The following is an 18,719-nucleotide window of genomic DNA, read 5'->3' as shown; positions in this document are numbered from 1 at the left end:
AACAACATGGCATAACTACAGTAGAAGGTCAATGATTTGGAATTTTAATATAATTGATTGCAATGAGATGGCTCAAATCGCATTACAGTTGTCATGGTCTTTAGACAGTTGTCTCCCTGTCAGCCACTCCCACTCTCCATTCCTACCCTCAGTCATTGTCACACACCTGTTCCCACTCCATCCCCAGCCCAGCAGGGCCACGCCCACAATACAAACCTGTGAACACTTCCACAATCAACCTGCTCACTATAAGACTGGACTCATCCCACACTCATACTGTCAGAACATAAGCCATTGTCCGGTGCTCTACTTGGATGTGTCCTGTGATTGCTCCTGTACCTGGAATATCTCGTTCTGTAAGGTTTTTTGGACTTCCTGTGTTTTGCCTTGTGGTTTGTTTAGTTTTTCTTTTGGATTTTGCTTTGTCATTTTTGAATAGTTTAGCCCTTTGGCTTCCCTGAGTTATTTTGCTCGTGCTTGCCTTGCAGCTAGGCTGCTTCTTTATTTATTGAATGTCCTACTTTATTAATCAGAAATGTAAACGGCACATATGGTACAATAAAACATTAAAGCTTGAAACATATAATCGTGTGTAAAAAGTGTAGAAAGAAAGAGACTTCTAAGATTGCTGATCTACAAGCTGTTTATAGATAGGCTATTTTGGCTCTGCGCCGTACGATGAAGTAAATACTGGTAAGACTTACCAGACACAGACATGAGGACATTACTAATGGTGTACACCCAGCTACACTTCCCTGGATACAGCTGAGAGAGACAGAAAGAAGACATCGGTCAGTCAAAGTCTATCAGTCCATCCATCCATCCTCTCAATCCAAAAGGTTTTCATGCCTCTGTAGGATAAGCCTAAACAACCCCATATTTTTTTGTTTGTTTATTGTGCCGAATAGAAGACTACTATGATTATAAGAGGAGTAGACCCATTTTTCTAGACTCATTTGTGGAACTTTGGTGAATATTAAGATGTAATTAAAAATAAATCACCACAAAACTAGCGTAATTTGTATTGTTTACCTATTTCTACCATATAGCACAACTTTCGTTCAACTTTGACCCCTCTGTCACATGGAACTACACAAGGAGGATCGAAGACCAATTAATAGATATAAATTGATACCAAAATGAATAATGTATAATGTAATAGTTTTAAAGGACTGTATATAAAAACCTTCAATAGCCTTTTTACGTTTCAGTATGAACTGCTTGCCCTCCAGGGACATTAATAAAGAACTTGAACTATGTTTTTGTACTGCATGCTGGCGGAGTGATGCTGTACACAAAAATAGTGACAGAGGGGTCAAAATGAACGAAAGTTGCTCTATGTGGTATAAATAGGTCAACAATACAAATTACGCTAGTTTTGATTCGTTTAGGCAATCAACCTTTGCAACCTACAGCAACAGTCCACAAATCTGAACTAAACCCTTTAAATATACACTGGCTATGCAGAGTACCATACATACTTCTAATATATAGATGGAAACTTAATCAAGGTCTTACTAGTTCCATTGTGGCCTCTGAGCCGTTGAGGTTGAGTGTGTAGATTCCCTCCTCTGCACCCAGGATGAGATGTTGATCTAAGGAGGAAGCAGAAACAGACAAACATCAAAACCACAGACAGACAGACAGACAGTAGCCTAAGTAATCAGCAAATCAAGCAGACAGAAGACAGAAAGCCACTGAAACCATATAGTTTACTGGATTGACTGTACACTCTACAATAAATATATTTGCCAAAATAACCGATCTGCAAGATCACAACATCTTGCAAACACTGAGCTTGTAGATCGCCTAATTGTGCACAAATTATCCCACCAGAATGGAGTGTATGCGCATGCATAAAGTGAGTGGCAAAGTGAGTTTAACGTTAGGGAGGATTATATGGTTAATTTGGTTATTAATTTGTGTACAGTTTACAAACCTTTGGTAGCTGGATTTTCCCAGGTGGTTGAACAGCTGACTTTGAGAGGGCAGCCATGGAATACCTTCTTAAAATACACCTGGAATATATTACTGTTTATTACAACAACTTACATAATACTGTATGTGACCAGATTTGACTGAGAGCATTGTGCATCCTCCAACTTTTCACCAGAGGAGAAAAAATGATTTTTTTTTTAAATCCAAAATCCACAGGCAGACTCTTCACATACTAGAGCATTTCTGAAATAAATGTCAGAGCTGAAATCGACATGAAATAAATGCTTAAACATGTAGCTAGGAGTCCACCTTTCAAGCCCGTTTTCTCAACTCACTGTTTTCTGCAAGACATAAAGGTAATATAATAAGCCATATCTCTAAAACTGGTGGGTCAAACTGAACAAACAATATGTCAATTTGAAGCTATGATTCCCTGCTTTCATATGACATGAAAAAATAATAATAATAATCCAATGACTGTGATGACAGACTGATATATAACACTAAGCAACTCTTCTTTAGCCGGTGGGTCCCAGATTAGACTTGAACTAATTTAATCGATTTACTCAAGTAATTACAAAAAGAGGTTCCCAGTACGATATCGGTGTCAAAGTCTTGAGCAAGACTCTGAACGCCTCATTTCTCCCGACGAGTGTATTAATGTGTGTGAATGGGTGAATGTAATGCACAATCATTGTGAAGCGCCTTCAAATGCAGCATTTACCAATTATATATACATAATACATATACAGTAATATAAGCATGAAGTAAAACCAATTCAACTCACTGGGGGTTTCTTTGTGACAGGGCTGACACATTCCACTGGCTCCTAACATGGGGGAGGTAAACATAATCAAAGTCAATTTGAGAAGACAGACAAAATTCAATTTACGGTAGAGTAGCAGGATTGTGTGCTTGACTGTAACTCTACTATCATGTAGTTAGTGTAGTATTATATCGTCTCTTTGGAAACCTCATATGTCCAAAACTGTTACTTTTCAGGATTCAATTTAAAAAATGGAAAAAGTAGAAGATCTACAAGCTCAAAATGTGGCATGAAGTAACGCAGTTTGAGCTTGTTGATCTGCTACTTTTGATACTTGTGTGATGCTGTAGGGTGTTAAAGGTAAAACTATGTTCTGATAGTAATCATTGCTATATAGTGTTTGTTCAGTAACAGGGGTCTCCCTGTCTCCATCTCTTTAATAAACAGAAAATACATGTTTTAAGGTAGGTGACAAAATTTCAGCCAATCAGGAGAGAGTAGCCGTTTATCAGCTTAATTTTTATAGTGTTCCAATTTTGTCTGCTCATTTAATTGTGTCATCACTTACAATTCCACTACAATCTGTATCCTGACTGCGTTCTCTATCCTGATTGGATAAAATTGGTATCCCGAACTGCAAATGCATGTTGTGTTTAATAAAAGGCTGGAGAGACATGGAAACTCCTGTTACTGAACAAACACTCTATATAGCAATGAGTATTATCACGATATAGAGCTTTTTAACACTTATTTTAACCAAAGAAAATCACTTACCCAAAAACACAAAGTTAAAATATGGAGAGAAGAGGCCTCTGCCCGACACCAACGATATTATACTACGATACTATTTACCGGTACAATCTTTTTTGCAGTTGCCAAACATTTACGTTTAATTTTGAAGTTTATATGTTTTTATAAAGTACCTTTGTATGTTGATGATGTGATCTTCTTCTGGGATCTTTAGGAGGAAGCTGAGGTGGGAGGAGCTCTGCTGCACCATCAGTCTGCTGGACTTGGAAGGATACAGGGTCTGTAACACATACACACACACACATGCGCGCACACACACACACACACACACACACACACACACACATACGCACACGCAGTCACGCACACGCACAAATAAAAAGCAGTCCCAGTAGGCTGCAGTTGTAACTCAGGTCCATTTTTACTAGGAATATGTCGTTATACATAGAAATATCATAATCGACAGCACACCTGAGTTGATATGCCTTGTGGAGCGCGGTCTGGGCGTGGGTCGAGTGTGGGTGCCACTGGAGGTCCTCAAGCGAGGGGAAGGGGCGTACAGAGAAGAGGGAGTCCGTGCTTGCTCCTCTTCCCTGGCCATACTCTTGGGTTGAGCGTGGGTGCCACTGGAGGTCCTCAAGAGAGGGGAGGGGGCGTTCAGAGAAGTCTGTGCTGGCTCCTCTTCCCCGGCCATACTCTTGGGTTGAGCGTGGGTGCCACTGGAGGTCCTCAAGAGAGGGGAAGGGGCGTACAGAGAAGTCCGTGCTGGCTCCTCTTCCCCGGCAATACTCTCCTCTGAGCTGCTCCGGGCCTTGGGCTGCAGGGGCACAAACACAAAAAAATGATACTCTAAATCAGGGGTACTCAAATACAAATCTTAAAGACATTTTTCAATTGGTCAAGTAAGGCCAGCCATAAGGCACTAATATCTACAATGCTACTACTAACATATAATTGTGTTCCTTTGTTAAACGCACAGGTCCAATGTCATTTTCCCCTTCCTTGAGATTTGATCAGGTGTAATGGAAAGCCTCCCTGGTTCCATTGGTTCAATTTATTTTGTACACACTCAGGAGTTACTTATTTTGTGATTCGTTGTGATCGAGCCTGCATAATATTAGAACAGCCTCCTTTTAAATGGACTGATTCGTTATGTCCAGCTTAATACTTTGTATAATCTATGTTGCAGTCATAAAGAGGAGATGTACGTAGATGAGTGCTTCCTATGCCTGCTTTGTAGTATTACGAGTTAATAGATCTGCTTTTGCGGTACCTTTGGAGGAAGTGGGGGTGGGATGTCATCGGCTGGTATCATTTCACTGTTAAGATACAGAGATGGGGTTGTCTTCATAATGTAAAAAGAAAAACAGTAATATGTATGAGATGCTGGTTTGTACCTGAAGCAGCTTACCTGGAGGCATGCAATGTAGGTCTGAAGGGAAGAGATATGGTGAAAACAAAGCCTCAAAGTCAGTCGTGGAGTCCAAACACTCTTAATCAATGTATGCACTCACGCAAGCAGTCACGCACGCAGTCACGCATTCACGCACACACACAGTAAATAGATCAACTGTGATTAAGTGAAGAGATGTGCATATAAGAGAGTAGTATCCTTACACGTCTACGTCATCATAGTCATCATCAGAATCTGTGTTCTGGTCTCTGGGGGTGGAGGAATGGGGGTGTGGGGGGGAGAGAGAGAGAGAGAGAGAGAGAGAGAGAGAGAGAGAGAGAGAGACAGAGATCCAGTTTGAGACAACAGACAAAAGAGAAAAAGTACTTGTTGTATGTTCAGAATCAGATTGTTCATTCTAGTCATGCTATTAATTATTATTAATCACTTTCATCACACTGTGATATTATCTAAGCAGAAAAGAGAGGACTTTTGTCAGACCTGTCAGATCTTGATGATGGCAGTAACTGCAGACAATAAGGAGAGAGTAAAAACAGTCAAGACTAGTACTTTTTATATCATTTCATTTGCATGCATTTTATTATGTAAGTCACACAGATAATATGATGAAGAATATGCATTTTATTTAACATTGAACATTTTCAGTCTGCTCCAGCCCGTACACAAACTTACTGTTGCCTCCTTCTTTACTGGCCTTTGGGTGTAGATCTGTTCCACTGAGCACCAAATAAAAATAATAATCTAAGATTAATACACAAAAAAATATATAAATATCGCTTTCATATAACAAAACGGGTCATTTTGGTCGAAGAAGCCATTAAATATTGACAAACTGTATCTCGTACTTGGTGAATGAAATCAAATGTACTTTCGGTCAAGGACTATATTATGAGTGCAACATTGTGTACTGTTTCTTGTTAGTTATGTGGGAGATATTGGTAAGTTCACACAGATGTGAACAGAAACTGTTCGTCATGGTTGGTAAAGTATCTGCATACAGGGGCGCAATAGCCTAGGGGACGCGTCCCCTGCCAGCGTCACATTGGTCCCCCCCAGATGAGTTTGGGCCTGGTACGAGACTATAGGTACAGCTGTTGCTTCTTTCGAAAAATATAACGCAACATAGGAACCCCGCTAGTGTTTTTGGTCTTCGTCTGACAGTTTCTGTAGCAGAAAGACCTCTTTTCTGGAGGGGGGGGGGGGGACAGTCGGTTTGGGGGGGTTCCCGACGGCTGCGCGTAGCTTCCACCTCTGACAGAGGGGAAGCGAGTAAGCGACGCCGTCAGAAACCCCCTCACTCAGGAAGGCCCCCTCACTCAGATCTCAGACGGACCAAATTGCGACAATAACATACAGCCTATGTAAAGAGGAATATAAACAAGACCTTGGCGCAAAACTTCATATTTACCCTGCTCTAATACAACAAAAGTGTGTTCTTACATCCTCCATTTCACATCAGCACTCGTGAGTAAATTTAATTGCCATTATGAAATCAATCAATTCAGAAATCAATCAATTCAGTGACGTTGGACCCACAGGTTGCATTGTCGTCAATAATTAATCTGTCTTTAAAACGTTCTAATGTTAATATAGCATATTGGCATTGTCTGTTGGTGGTCTGGTGGTATGTTATATGGACCATGTAACAACATGGTCAACAGCACTGTTTGCAAATGTAGCTACATTTGTTGGCCACAAAGACAATTTAGACAAAACATGCTGCTGCCTGCTAATGGAGCTTGTATAGATATAGGCTAATTATTTTTCGGGGAAATTGCAGATAGTTTAGCTTCCAGTGACTCAATGATTGAGTCACTGGAACAACCTCTCTGTAGTCCGACCCTAACCATAACCCCACGTTTTGGTGGTTAGACCCCCCCATCCCCCCCTCCCCTAGGGTAGTGGGGGGGACGGGGGGGACGGATTTTTCGGCGGCGCCGCTTCGCGGCGCCGCTCTATATCCCCCCCTAGCGTTCGGTCTGTGTTGCGCCTCTGTCTGCATATCTCTTGTCTTACAGCTGATGTCAGAGTTGGTCCTCTCTGCCTTGTTGTGTTTGTTTACAGACTGGATTCTCTTCAGATAGCCTGAGACTGCCACCTAGGAACAATAACAGGAACAAATGTCCATTTTATGTTGAGCCATAAGTACAGAGTTTGCACATGGGTGCTGGACGCCCTCGAATATATATATTTCAGAGTTTTGCATAAGCTACAGGACCACGGCAGGTTAAGATATGGTAGGATAATTCCTCATCATGAAAAACGAGAGTTTTAACCAAATTATATATTTTGTTGATCCAATTATTGGACAATGAGGTGAAATATAGAGACAATAAGATACATACATTTCTATTCTATTTTATTCTATTCTGTAGAGCAGTGGTTCCCAAACATTTCATGTTTGCCCAGGACTAGTGTAAATAATAGCCGATCTACAAGCTCACAACACGTCACTTTGCGCGAATTGTGAGCTTGTCTATCAGCTATTTTCATCACTTCTTAAACACGTTTTCTAATTTAGTTTTTCACATTCTTCTTTTTCTTCATGAAATTACTGAGGGAACATTTTTGAATTTGCTTTTAATTCATGAAACTTCTTTAGGAATGTTTTTTCAAAATGTTTTGAAATAATAATAATTAAAAACCAAATGTAGGGTCCCATAAAAACTAAGGGGGCCCATAACAATGTGTCCGCGACCCACAAATGGGTCCCGGCCCGCTGTTTGGGAACCAGTGCTGTAGAGTGTTTGGAATTTATGGTACCTCCTCCAGCTCTTCCTCTGGGACCAAACAGCCCTTCAATTTCTCCAGCAGGTCCAGAGTAAGCTCCTGCCTCAGACACTGTGGAGTCACAAACATGTTCTGTGGAGAGGGAGTGGACAAGAGGGAGAGTGTTATTTTTTTTAACAAGTAACTGCACGGAAGTAGAAGGTTTTATAATAATTTGGTAGTACTGACTGAGAGCATCTTGGAGGCGCTAGGCCTCTTCTTAGGGTTCCTCACCAACATGGCCTTCACAAAGTTATAGAACATGGTAGACCTATAAGATAAACAACATTGAAAAATGTTTCACAATGTAACAGAAATATCTTTACAGCCTTAGACTGCAATCTTTATATTTAGTACTGAGCTTGCAACAACATAGAAAATAGTCTGTTACTCTTTCTGGGAAAAGATCTTTTAATTATTGTCGATTAAATAGCCGATCTACAAGCTCACAACATGTCGATGTAGATCGGCTAGTAACGAGCCGCTAGTTGAACTATTTCAAGTTAAAAAAAGATGGCAAAAAGGTTGGGGATAAAGGGTAAGGCGTGCCCAAGATAGGGCCAATGTCTGTAATGTAATATGTATACTGTACAGTCAGATATCATGTGTATATACTCAAAAGTAGACCAATCACAGCTCTGCTACTGTATGTGCATGATAAGCCAATCACCAAACAACCTCCGGCCATGATAAACGAATGCAGCATGAACAGTCTGCACCATAGACATAGATGGTCTGCACAAATTCACCAAATGCCTGGTGAAGTGAAATTGAAACGTATGAGTGTAAAAATCGGATTGCAGATGATAATCAATGTATGCTTATTTTTCTTTTTAATATTTTTTAACAACATTGTTCATTTGAAGGACTTTTGTACTTTATATTTGAGGAACGCTATTCCTATTTGGCCAAAGTAGAGACAATCACCACAATATGCCATCCTGAATTTAAAGTGCGGCTCTTCAGATTTAGTCACAGGATATACATTTATTTTTATCTGAGAATAAATTCCATACCAATATATTTCTTCAAAAATGGTGTGATTTTTTTTTCCAAAACATGACAGCTATTTTTAGCCCAAGGAGTGTTTTTCATGCAAAACAAATGCTTGCAATGGTTTCAGAATCATGAAGAAAAAAAACTTTCAGCAGCTGTATAGATTTTTATGAACACATTGGTGAAGAAATGTATTGGTAAGGAATTTATTCTCAGATTGGACATTTTTCTGATAATATTCCCTGTCTAATTGTTTTTTCAGTCAGATACAGTAACTGATGAATATTGATTGAAAACATGTATTTATAAAACATAGTGTGAATATAAATAAGCATATACAACACTGACACTGATAGCGAGAGGAAGGAAAATGAATGGCATGGGCTAAAAAATACACAGCCAATTTGGTCAGCTGCTTGACACATCGGCCACATATGTGTGCTTGCATGTATTGTAAGCCTATCTATGCAATAACACTTAACATGTACAGTACACTGATTGGTTTCATTTACCATTTGGATTTGTCCTTCAGTTTAGGAGGCTGGTAGCCACTCTTGGACATGAGAAACAGGACACTGGAAAAAGATACACAAGAACCGTATGAATGATAAACAAAGAGTAAGAGAGAGAGGGGGGGGGGGGGTGAGAAACTGCATTTGTGAGTTTACGTATGTCTCTACTGCAGTATACCTGAACATTGGTGCGATACATAGGCTTATTTGTGTTGGCTGTTGTATACCAAGACATATTGTGCATAAAATATCAGATCTACAAGCTCACAACGCATCACAGTGCGACGCAGATTGGCTATATGTGGTGTGCGACAATGGCGTGCAAGTTAAATAACACTTAACAGTAACACTTAAACCCCAGTATCCGGACCGTGGGGAATAAAGCTTTCGTAGAAAATAACAGATTGACAAGATCACAACGTGGTGCAACGTGTAGACTTAGACTCGTAGCGACGCTTGTTTGGATGTAGTGGAGTAAAAAGTACAATATTTGCCTCTGAGATATAGTGGAGTAGAAGTAAAAGTTATTGGAAATGGAAAATACTCAAGTACAGTACAAATACCTCATTGTAATTGTACTTAACAGTACTTAAGTAAATGGCACTCCGCTCAACCCAGTGGTTACTGATAAGATGGAGAAAGCGTGTGTTGTATGTATTCATGTATGCATGAAGTGACGCCCAGAGTGCCTCGCAGCTTGCTGTGTGTGTGTGTGTGTGTGTGTGTGTGTGGGTGTGTGTGTGTGTGTGTGTGTGTGTGTGTGTGTGTGTGTGTGTGTGTGTGTGTGTGTGTGTGTGTGTGTGTGTGTGTGTCAGGCACACATAAAGGCAAAGTCTAATAATATACTGGAAATGAAAGGATGGGGATCATGTGGGTACTGTACATTTGTGTGCGTGTGTGATGTGTATAATGCATGCATACCGTAGTGGGTGGACGTCAAACAGTGGGGGCTGTAGCTCTGCTAACTCTATAGCTGTGATCCCCACAGACCAGATGTCACACCGCTCATTATAACCTCCCTTAATCTCCACTGCTGCCACTTCTGGTGCCATCCTGTGGGGGGGGGGGGGGATGACAAATGACGTTCAGAGTCAGATCACTCAGAGCATGTGGATACACACACACACACACACACACTTTCATACATAACGTACTGCCAGAATGACATATAGCAATCAATATCGAATTTCATCTTAGACGAAGCACTATAACCACCTATACTGTGCAGTGATTTATACATTGATTTATTTTCATTAGCTTAGCTTATATCATAAACAACATGAAATAAATACATTTTGTGCACATGTTTTGGCCTCACCAATATGGCGTCCCAATGAAGGACATCCTCCGTGCCAGAGTGGCTGTGATCTGGGCTGAGATTCCAAAGTCGGCTACATGTACACAACGGAGAGCACACCGAAATATATAAATCACACCAATAGGCCTTCAAAATAAAATGTCAGTGCCACAGAATAAACTGTGGTAGTTGTGGTGCATTTAGTAGTAAACGTAATTCTTGGTCGATAACATTTAAGCATTTTATCACCTACCTAGTTTGACCTGTCCCTGATCGTTGAGGAGGATGTTGGCACCCTGTGAGTAAAGGAGAGAGGAAACATTCTACAGTAAGACTACTACCGTATGCTGTGACTAGTGTCTGCATAAGTGGCAGTGATGATATCTATAAGTCTAAGGTGTCTCTGTCTAAATCTAAAGCAACATTACAGGTGCTGAAGTGAACAAAAAAAAACAAAAGAATATGTTAAATTTCTCTATAGTAGGCCTATTTGTTGTAACAAGGGTCTCTCCATCTCTCCACCGCTAATACATTTGCCAATGTCATCCAATCAGGATTGAGAACTCATACAGGATATGAGCAAAATTGGAAAAGAACCGATAAATGAGCAGGCGATATTGGAAATAGGACACCAGCTGATGAATTATCTTTGTGGGGGTTTCTCTCTTGAGTGTTACAGCTCAGTGGACTTGCGGTTAGAGTGTCCGGCGCTGGGAGGTCGGGGTTCGATCCCCGGCCGGGTCATACCAAAGACTGTAAAAATGGAACCCAATGCCACCTTGCTATCTACAAGCTAACAAGCTTGTAGATAGAACTATTTTCACATAAATCAGACCATGTTGTCTCTCCCCTCACCTTGATGTCTCTGTGGATCTTCTTCTGTCCATGGAGGTAGTCCAGACCCTGTACAGACATACAAATACCAATAGCCACTTAAGCCCTATTTTATAATTTCAAAAGATTAAAAGAATAGTGAGAATATAGTCAATCTACAAGCTTGTGGCTTTTAAGCTTGTAAATCTACTATTTTTGTCTGCAAAAATGTTTGCAAACTTTTGAACTGTTTTGTCTATAATGCATGGCCAATATGGGGACACCAAGTTTAGAATGATTAAACATTAGAACATCACACAGAGCCCTCAACTGCTGCTGCAACCAGTGCAGTTATATCCACATGCACTGAATGTGCTTCTCCTGTGAAATATATTGACAGGGTGAAATCCAACTGAATCCCCAAGCTGAGCCTTCATTGATTTCAGCCTTTATTGATTTCACCATAATAATCTAAATCTATCTCCGTTACGGAATAGGCGGGGGGGGAATGAAGGACCACTGAGAAGTGGATTTATATGTACAATTTGAGTAGTAATATTTTTGTACCTGTATATAATATTAGTAAATGGTGTAAACATACCTGCAGCATCTCCCTGCATATGTAGGCTATCTGTGGCTCAGTAAAGGGACCCGTCACTGTGGGAGGAAGGCCGTGCACATAACAGAGAGATGGCATGATTATTCATATAGATTCATAGTCCACAAAACCTACAGACTTTCATCATTAAATATAGATGTGTGCACAACTGCACATGGATGCACATTACATTATACACACACATACTCACCATGGTAAATGTCCTGGAGGGAGCCTCCACCACAGAACTCCATGCAAATCCACAGCTTATTGGCTCTAGAGAGACACAAAGAGGCAGAGTGGGCTGTGTGTAATGTAATGCTAGTAACGTACTTGACTTAAGTACAAATTAGAGATTTACTTTACAGGATTTAAAAATGTCAGTACTCCACTACTCCTCACTCTAGCGCCACGTCATCCAGGTGGCCACTGTACTGTACTGTACTGTACTGTACTGTACTGTACTGTACTGTACTGTACTGTACTGTACTGTACTGTACTGTACTGTACTGTACTGTACTGTTACTTTGTAGATCTTTATTATTATTACAAAACATGCATTAACAATTCATCCCTATATACTTTGGCTATTTGAAAATAGCCTATCAACAAGCTCACAACGTGTCGGGTTGTAAGCTTGTAGATCTGCTATTTTCGAATGATTTTTTTTAATACATTTTATGAAGGGAGTGACAGAATCGAAAGAGAAAAAGCAGGGAAAGCAAAGGAAAAGAAAAGCAGAGAGCAGAAGCATAGAAAAGGGCAGTTCATGCTTACTACTTACTGTATATATAGCTGCCGTAATATGCCACTACTTACTGTATATAGCTGCCGTAATATGCCACTATGTTGTGGTGTTTGCAGCTTTTTACTATGACAATCTCCTGTTGGATGATTGAGAAATCATCCTCTGTGTCAGAGGGGAGAGAGAGAGAGAGAGAGAGAGAGAGAGAGAGAGAGAGAGACAGACACAGAGTGGGGGGGGGTATGTTTACTGTACTGTACATACATGTAGTTTATTTTGGAACTGTAGCTTGTTTTCAAACCAAATACATCACCAGAACATTTTATTCTCTCTCTGTGTGTGTGTGTGTGTGTGTGTGTGTGTGTGTGTGTGTGTGTGTGTGTGTGTGTGTGTGTGTGTGTGCGCGCGCGCGCGTTCATGCGTGCATGGGTTTCAGACGCAAATAATTGCACTGCGACATGTATTAATATGGTATAATATAATGCATGAAAGAGGCTGCTGCTGCTAACTTAAATTGCTACTGTCCTGTTTCACTTCAATAGCTGTAGGACAAACTATTTTCTCTAATGCATCATTAAATTAATCAATTCATCAAATTCATCAACACTCATGTGTTTGTCTGCCAGCCATTGTTTGTCCTGTTCAGTTCATTTCACAATTCAAGCCTCTTGCAGCAACAACCAAGCTTGTTGATGCAGTTGATGCAAATTCATTCTAGGTTAAGGTTATGCACTATTATTACAGTTAAGTTCATGCATGGATTTGGAGTGTTTAGGCACATTAGTATAGTATGGCTATGTTTATTCATGCATTTGGTGTGGTTAAAATTAGGGTATCTGAAGAGGGCATTGAACGAGATAATTAAGTCGGGCCAAAAATGGTCTCGCATCTAGTCATGATTCCATGACAGTGTGTTCACATACTGTATGAATCTGTATGATGTTGAAAAGTTAAGTCTCACCTGGTTCCATTGTAATGACCTTGATGGCTGCCAGTTCTCCATTCTGCTTGTTACGAGCCTGGAAGCATAAACAATCATATTTAAGTAATAATAAGCATCCCCATTCCCTGTGATTAATTCCCCCGAATTAGTGAAAATCTAAACAGAAACACTGATTAGGGCAAACATCAAACATGCTGCAGCAGTCATGTCTGTCTGAGGTTCTGATTGTGTTCAGCCTGTGACATCACACCCTGTTTTCTTAAATCACGATATTTTAGAACCATGTGAAAAGTTGTTTTCCTGATCTCACTGTAAAGGTCCCAATGCAAACAGTAGGGTGCATTAGAATACATTGCAGTGGACCTACCAAAAGAGAGTTCATAGCCTAGGACCACGGTCAAGCTGCAAACGTCATTCTTGATCATGATCATTGATACTGTATTATCTCAATTTCAAGCTAGGGTTAGGTCTAAATTGTTTGTGAATGTTTAATTTAGGGTTTTTGCCAAGTAAAATGTAGGTGAGAATTAGCACACTTTGATCAGAAGCAGCATTATAACAGCTCTGTCGCTAGTAACAGTGAATGTTGCACCTGGCAATATGACAATTTTGTATATTATAGTATTGTCTTAAGAAACAGCCTGCACATTTACACAATAAATGTATATATTTTTATTTTATTTTTATTTTACCACAGCAGCAGTCTTACAAACAGACACGTTTCGGTTTTGGCCCCTCAGGCTTTGTCAGTGTTCTGCTGACAATCAGGTAAACACTGATGAAGGCCTGTCTGTCTGTCTGTCTGTCTGTCAGACTGCTGCTGTGGTAAATAAAAAAAGAGTGCAAACTGTTTCTTAAGACTGTTTGCTGTACCCGTCTTTCTTTTCCTTAAAGTACCAGTATCAGTATTTATTTATGATGTATTTTCTCTATTATTAAGGTTATTGTAGCAGTCAATTTGTATTGGGGGCAGGGAGGGGGGTGGGGCAAGAGTCGCGAGACATGGCCAAAGCATTTCCGGGGGTCCCCAGCCAAAAACATTGAGAACCCCTGACTTAGGGTCGATTCATACTCCTATTTTAGAGCCGAATAAAAGTCGGTTCGGCGCTGTAGAGCCTACAATTTGACGTCATTTGAGGTTCGGGGGGGCGGGTACCGTCCTAAAGTCGGCTCTTCGGTGCTACTGAAATTTTCTGACGAGCCGAAATCATTTCGGCACTACAGCGCTGAAACAGGAGTATGAATCGGCCCTTAGTCTACACTCTACAGCACGTTACTTGCCTGGTTGTGGAGGTTTTATGAAAAACTTTCAAAAGGATTATGGTGCAACATAGCACAGTGCTGTGACCCTAAAATAGCCCACAGTCATAAGAGAGCTGACTGTAAGGGAGTGTCAACAATGACATTATCTGAAGCTGAGGAAAATATCAGCCAAATGAATGTGTACTTTTGAGAAATACAGTCATACTGCAACTACTAGGCTATACTAGTATACACACAAGCTGCCTGTTGTCTGAATAATGGGCAAGATCGTACATAACCATGGAAAGAATGACAACGGAAACTCCATTCAATCAAAGTTAGTATTTAGTAGGGGTTAGTATGGGGTTAGTATGTCTGACTCTCACGGTCTCACTGCCTGTGCCCCCGCACAATCAAGCAAAAACACTCACTGGGAGATGGAAATGTCTGGTTTCACACACAGTGATGTCACTGGACCCTCTAAAAGTTAGGCTCAGACAGATCTACTATTATATCACATACATACAGTATTTGTGCACACAGACACACACACACACGCACGCCCGCACGCACACACGCACGCACCTTTCAAGAAGAAAAGAAAAACAGCATAACAGTCATAAGTCAGTGACCTCACATACTGAGCTATTGAAATGCACATGGTCTGCCTACATGTGTACAAAAAGCCTACAGTATACTGTGGGACAAGCTAAAGACAGTCAAGACATGAACACTAGCTCAACGACGGGGGGACGGGGGGGTTGACAGAGTGAGTAATGAAGAATTCAGGCAAAAGCGTCAACCAATTACACAGTCAGCATCTACTGACATACACTACAATCAAGCTCGCTATACTGTAGTGACTAAATTGACAGCCACATGGCTTTTAAATCCAGTATTTCATGAATTAATTAATTAATTAATTCATTCATTCATTCATTCATTCATTCACGTGGAATGTCTAAAGCAGGCATGCAAACAGGCCCAAGGTGAAAAAGGTGACAGTGTGCAGGGCCAACGCTGTGCCGCGGGCAAAACCGCGGCGCAAATCTTTTAAGCGTTTATCGGTACTAAACCCACTTTGGGGGGGGGGGGGGGGGGGGTGTCATGGGGGACAGTATATACTACACTGTACTGTACTAGCCCTCCTCCCGGCCTGTGTGTCTGTGTGTTAGGCTGTGCAACAGTGACACTTGGTGGTGAACAAATGCTATAACGCTATGTTTCGTGCTCGGACACAGCCAGGGACAGACCCAGTGACACAGGGGCAGCCAGGGACAGACCCAGTGACACAGGGACAGCCAGGGACAGACCCAGTGACACAGGGACACAGCCAGGGACACATCCAGGGACAGACCCAGTGACACAGGGACAGCCAGGGACAGACCCAGTGACACAGGGACAGCCAGGGACAGACCCAGTGACACAGCCAGGGACACATCCAGGGACAGACCCAGTGACACAGGGACAGCCAGGGACAGACCCAGTGACACAGGGACAGCCAGGGACAGACCCAGTGACACAGGGACACAGCCAGGGACACAGCCAGGGACAGCCAGGGACAGACCCAGTGACACAGGGACACAGCCAGGGACAGACCCAGTGACACAGGGACAGCCAGGGACAGACCCAGTGACACAGGGACACAGCCAGGGCCACAGCCAGGGACAGCCAGGGACAGACCCAGTGACACAGGGACACAGCCAGGGACAGACCCAGTGACACAGGGACAGCGAGGGACAGACCCAGTGACACAGGGACAGCCAGGGACAGACCCAGTGACACAGGGACACAGCCAGGGACACAGCCAGGGACAGACCCAGTGACACAGGGACACAGCCAGGGACACAGCCAGGGACAGACCCAGTGACACAGGGACAGCCAGGGACAGACCTAGTGACACAGGGACAGCCAGGGACAGACCTAGTGACACAGGGACAGCCAGGGACAGACCCAATGACACAGCCAGGGACAGACCCAGTGACACAGGCACACAGCCAGGAACAGACCCAGTGACACAGGGACACAGGGACACCGCCAGGGACACAGGGACCCAGCCAGGGACAGACACAGGGACACATACTGTAGCTGTCTATAGTGTGGTTGAGTGGCTGCACCACTCAAAAATGACAGATGATTATTTACTAAATCAGTACAAATCTAGTCAGTATTGAGCAAGATGTTAACATTCATGTCCTGATAGTCATAGAACAATTAATTTACTCCAACAGGAGCACTAGCCCCTCGAGGAGCACTAGCCCCTCCTATATTCAGTAGATTTGTGTCCTAAATGCCATTGACAATGAATGAATTGTCATATATCGGCTATTTTTGTCCTACACAATCCTACACATTCATTGTCACAAAAATGACAATGAATGGATGATGTATGATGATAAGGGTCACTTCACACAGGTGTGATTTAAAGAAAGAAACTGGTCCAGCACTCACACTCCCATCTCAAAATCCCTTACAGTTACACTCTTCACATCATGTAAAATAGAAAATTATATTCACTGGCAAAATAATGAATTATAATACAAATAAAATGTTTTGGGATGGTTTAGTCAACAGGGTCAGTTTACTTCATTATTTTAGCCTTAGTCAATTTAAGACATGTAGAGTAACATCCTCTCCTTATTCAACAGTTGAGCTGCATGTTTTCGTTTCTTAATATATCCATTTAGTATAAGCCCTGGCACGCACGCACGCACGCACGCACACACACACACACACACACACACACACACACACGTGCTTTATTTATTTACTCATACGCATGCATGCACACACACGAGCACACAGACAGACACACACACACACACACAGCGAGAGAAACTGACGCCGGCGCGTCCACACCACAGACAGTATAACGCAAAGTGCTAACGTTGCTAATGCTAACTGTAGCAGCTAAACTAATGGATCGACTGGCGAGTCACAGACAGTGTGTCAAAATTCATGCCGAGTCCACACAAACAGGTTTTTTTTCCGCGGAGCGACCAGCGGCTGCGCACATCATGCCGCCCAGATGCAAGCAGAAATATCGCTCAGAATCATTAGTGACTCACGAGAGTAGTCTGTCAGATAATTCTCCGGGCAGCGAGCTCGGGCTCCACAGACCCCCTCACCCCCCCAAACATTTTTTTAACGGATTTGCATGAATCACACAGGTCCTATATTTGGGATAAAAACGGCGATTTTCGCCGAAAAGCTACACTTTTGCATGTCTGGTCTAAACCTCTGGCTACCCATATGGAAAAAAAATTACTAAATTTGTATATGTTTTACATGAAACTTGTAGTTAATATATATGACAGTCAAAGCAGATATAAGATCCATAGTATTTTTTTGTAAAGTGAAACTTATATAATTTTGTCATTTATATGAACTATATAAAACAGTCAAAGCACATATAAGATCTATAGTATTTTTTTGTAAAGTGAAACTTATATAATTTTGTCATTTATAGGAACTATATAAAACAGTCAAAGCACATATAAGAGCCATAGTAAGTTTTTGTAAAGTGAAACTTATATAATTTTGTCATTTATAGGAACTATATATAACAGTCAAAGCACATATAAGAGCCATAGTATTTTTTTGTAAAGTGAAACTTATATAATTTTGTCATTTATAGGAACTATATAAAACAGTCAAAGCACATATAAGAGCCATAGTAAGTTTTTGTAAAGTGAAACTTATATAATTTTGTCATTTATAGGAACTATATATAACAGTCAAAGCACATATAAGAGCCATAGTAAGTTTTTGTAAAGTGAAACCTATATAATTTTGTAACTTATAAGACCTATATGTGACGGTAAATCCACATACAATATTCTTAGTAAATTAGTATAAATTGAAATACATATGAACTTATAAATAATTACTGCAGTAAATCCACATACAAAATCCTTAGTAATTGTGTGTTGTCAA

The 18,719-nt window shown here is 41.2% G+C and overlaps 1 protein-coding gene across 1 annotated transcript in view; it reads right to left on the bottom strand.

Annotated features, from left to right (window-relative positions):
• Nucleotides 1-18,719, bottom strand: part of map4k1 (mitogen-activated protein kinase kinase kinase kinase 1) — a 31,060-nt gene that overhangs the window by 5,327 nt on the left and 7,014 nt on the right. Inside the window, exons 2-24 of the mRNA XM_080772167.1 lie at nt 13,560-13,617; nt 12,673-12,763; nt 12,065-12,129; nt 11,857-11,912; nt 11,298-11,345; nt 10,696-10,738; nt 10,464-10,536; nt 10,067-10,198; nt 9,146-9,208; nt 7,827-7,908; nt 7,632-7,730; nt 6,885-6,966; nt 5,541-5,584; nt 5,349-5,374; nt 5,072-5,116; nt 4,866-4,886; nt 4,728-4,773; nt 3,926-4,271; nt 3,628-3,734; nt 2,726-2,767; nt 1,940-2,018; nt 1,519-1,595; nt 705-765 (exon numbers count right to left, since the gene is read on the bottom strand). Of these exons, the coding sequence (XP_080628293.1) occupies nt 705-765; nt 1,519-1,595; nt 1,940-2,018; nt 2,726-2,767; nt 3,628-3,734; nt 3,926-4,271; nt 4,728-4,773; nt 4,866-4,886; nt 5,072-5,116; nt 5,349-5,374; nt 5,541-5,584; nt 6,885-6,966; nt 7,632-7,730; nt 7,827-7,908; nt 9,146-9,208; nt 10,067-10,198; nt 10,464-10,536; nt 10,696-10,738; nt 11,298-11,345; nt 11,857-11,912; nt 12,065-12,129; nt 12,673-12,763; nt 13,560-13,617 (1,786 nt within the window). The remainder of the gene's footprint in view (nt 1-704; nt 766-1,518; nt 1,596-1,939; nt 2,019-2,725; nt 2,768-3,627; nt 3,735-3,925; nt 4,272-4,727; nt 4,774-4,865; nt 4,887-5,071; nt 5,117-5,348; nt 5,375-5,540; nt 5,585-6,884; nt 6,967-7,631; nt 7,731-7,826; nt 7,909-9,145; nt 9,209-10,066; nt 10,199-10,463; nt 10,537-10,695; nt 10,739-11,297; nt 11,346-11,856; nt 11,913-12,064; nt 12,130-12,672; nt 12,764-13,559; nt 13,618-18,719) is intronic.

This window comes from Protomyctophum bolini, assembly GCF_963924005.1.
Source record: "Protomyctophum bolini genome assembly, chromosome: 9".
Taxonomy (NCBI): Eukaryota; Metazoa; Chordata; class Actinopteri; order Myctophiformes; family Myctophidae; genus Protomyctophum; species Protomyctophum bolini.
Note: the sequence above shows the minus strand (reverse complement) of the source record. Positions and strands in the feature narration are given on the sequence as shown.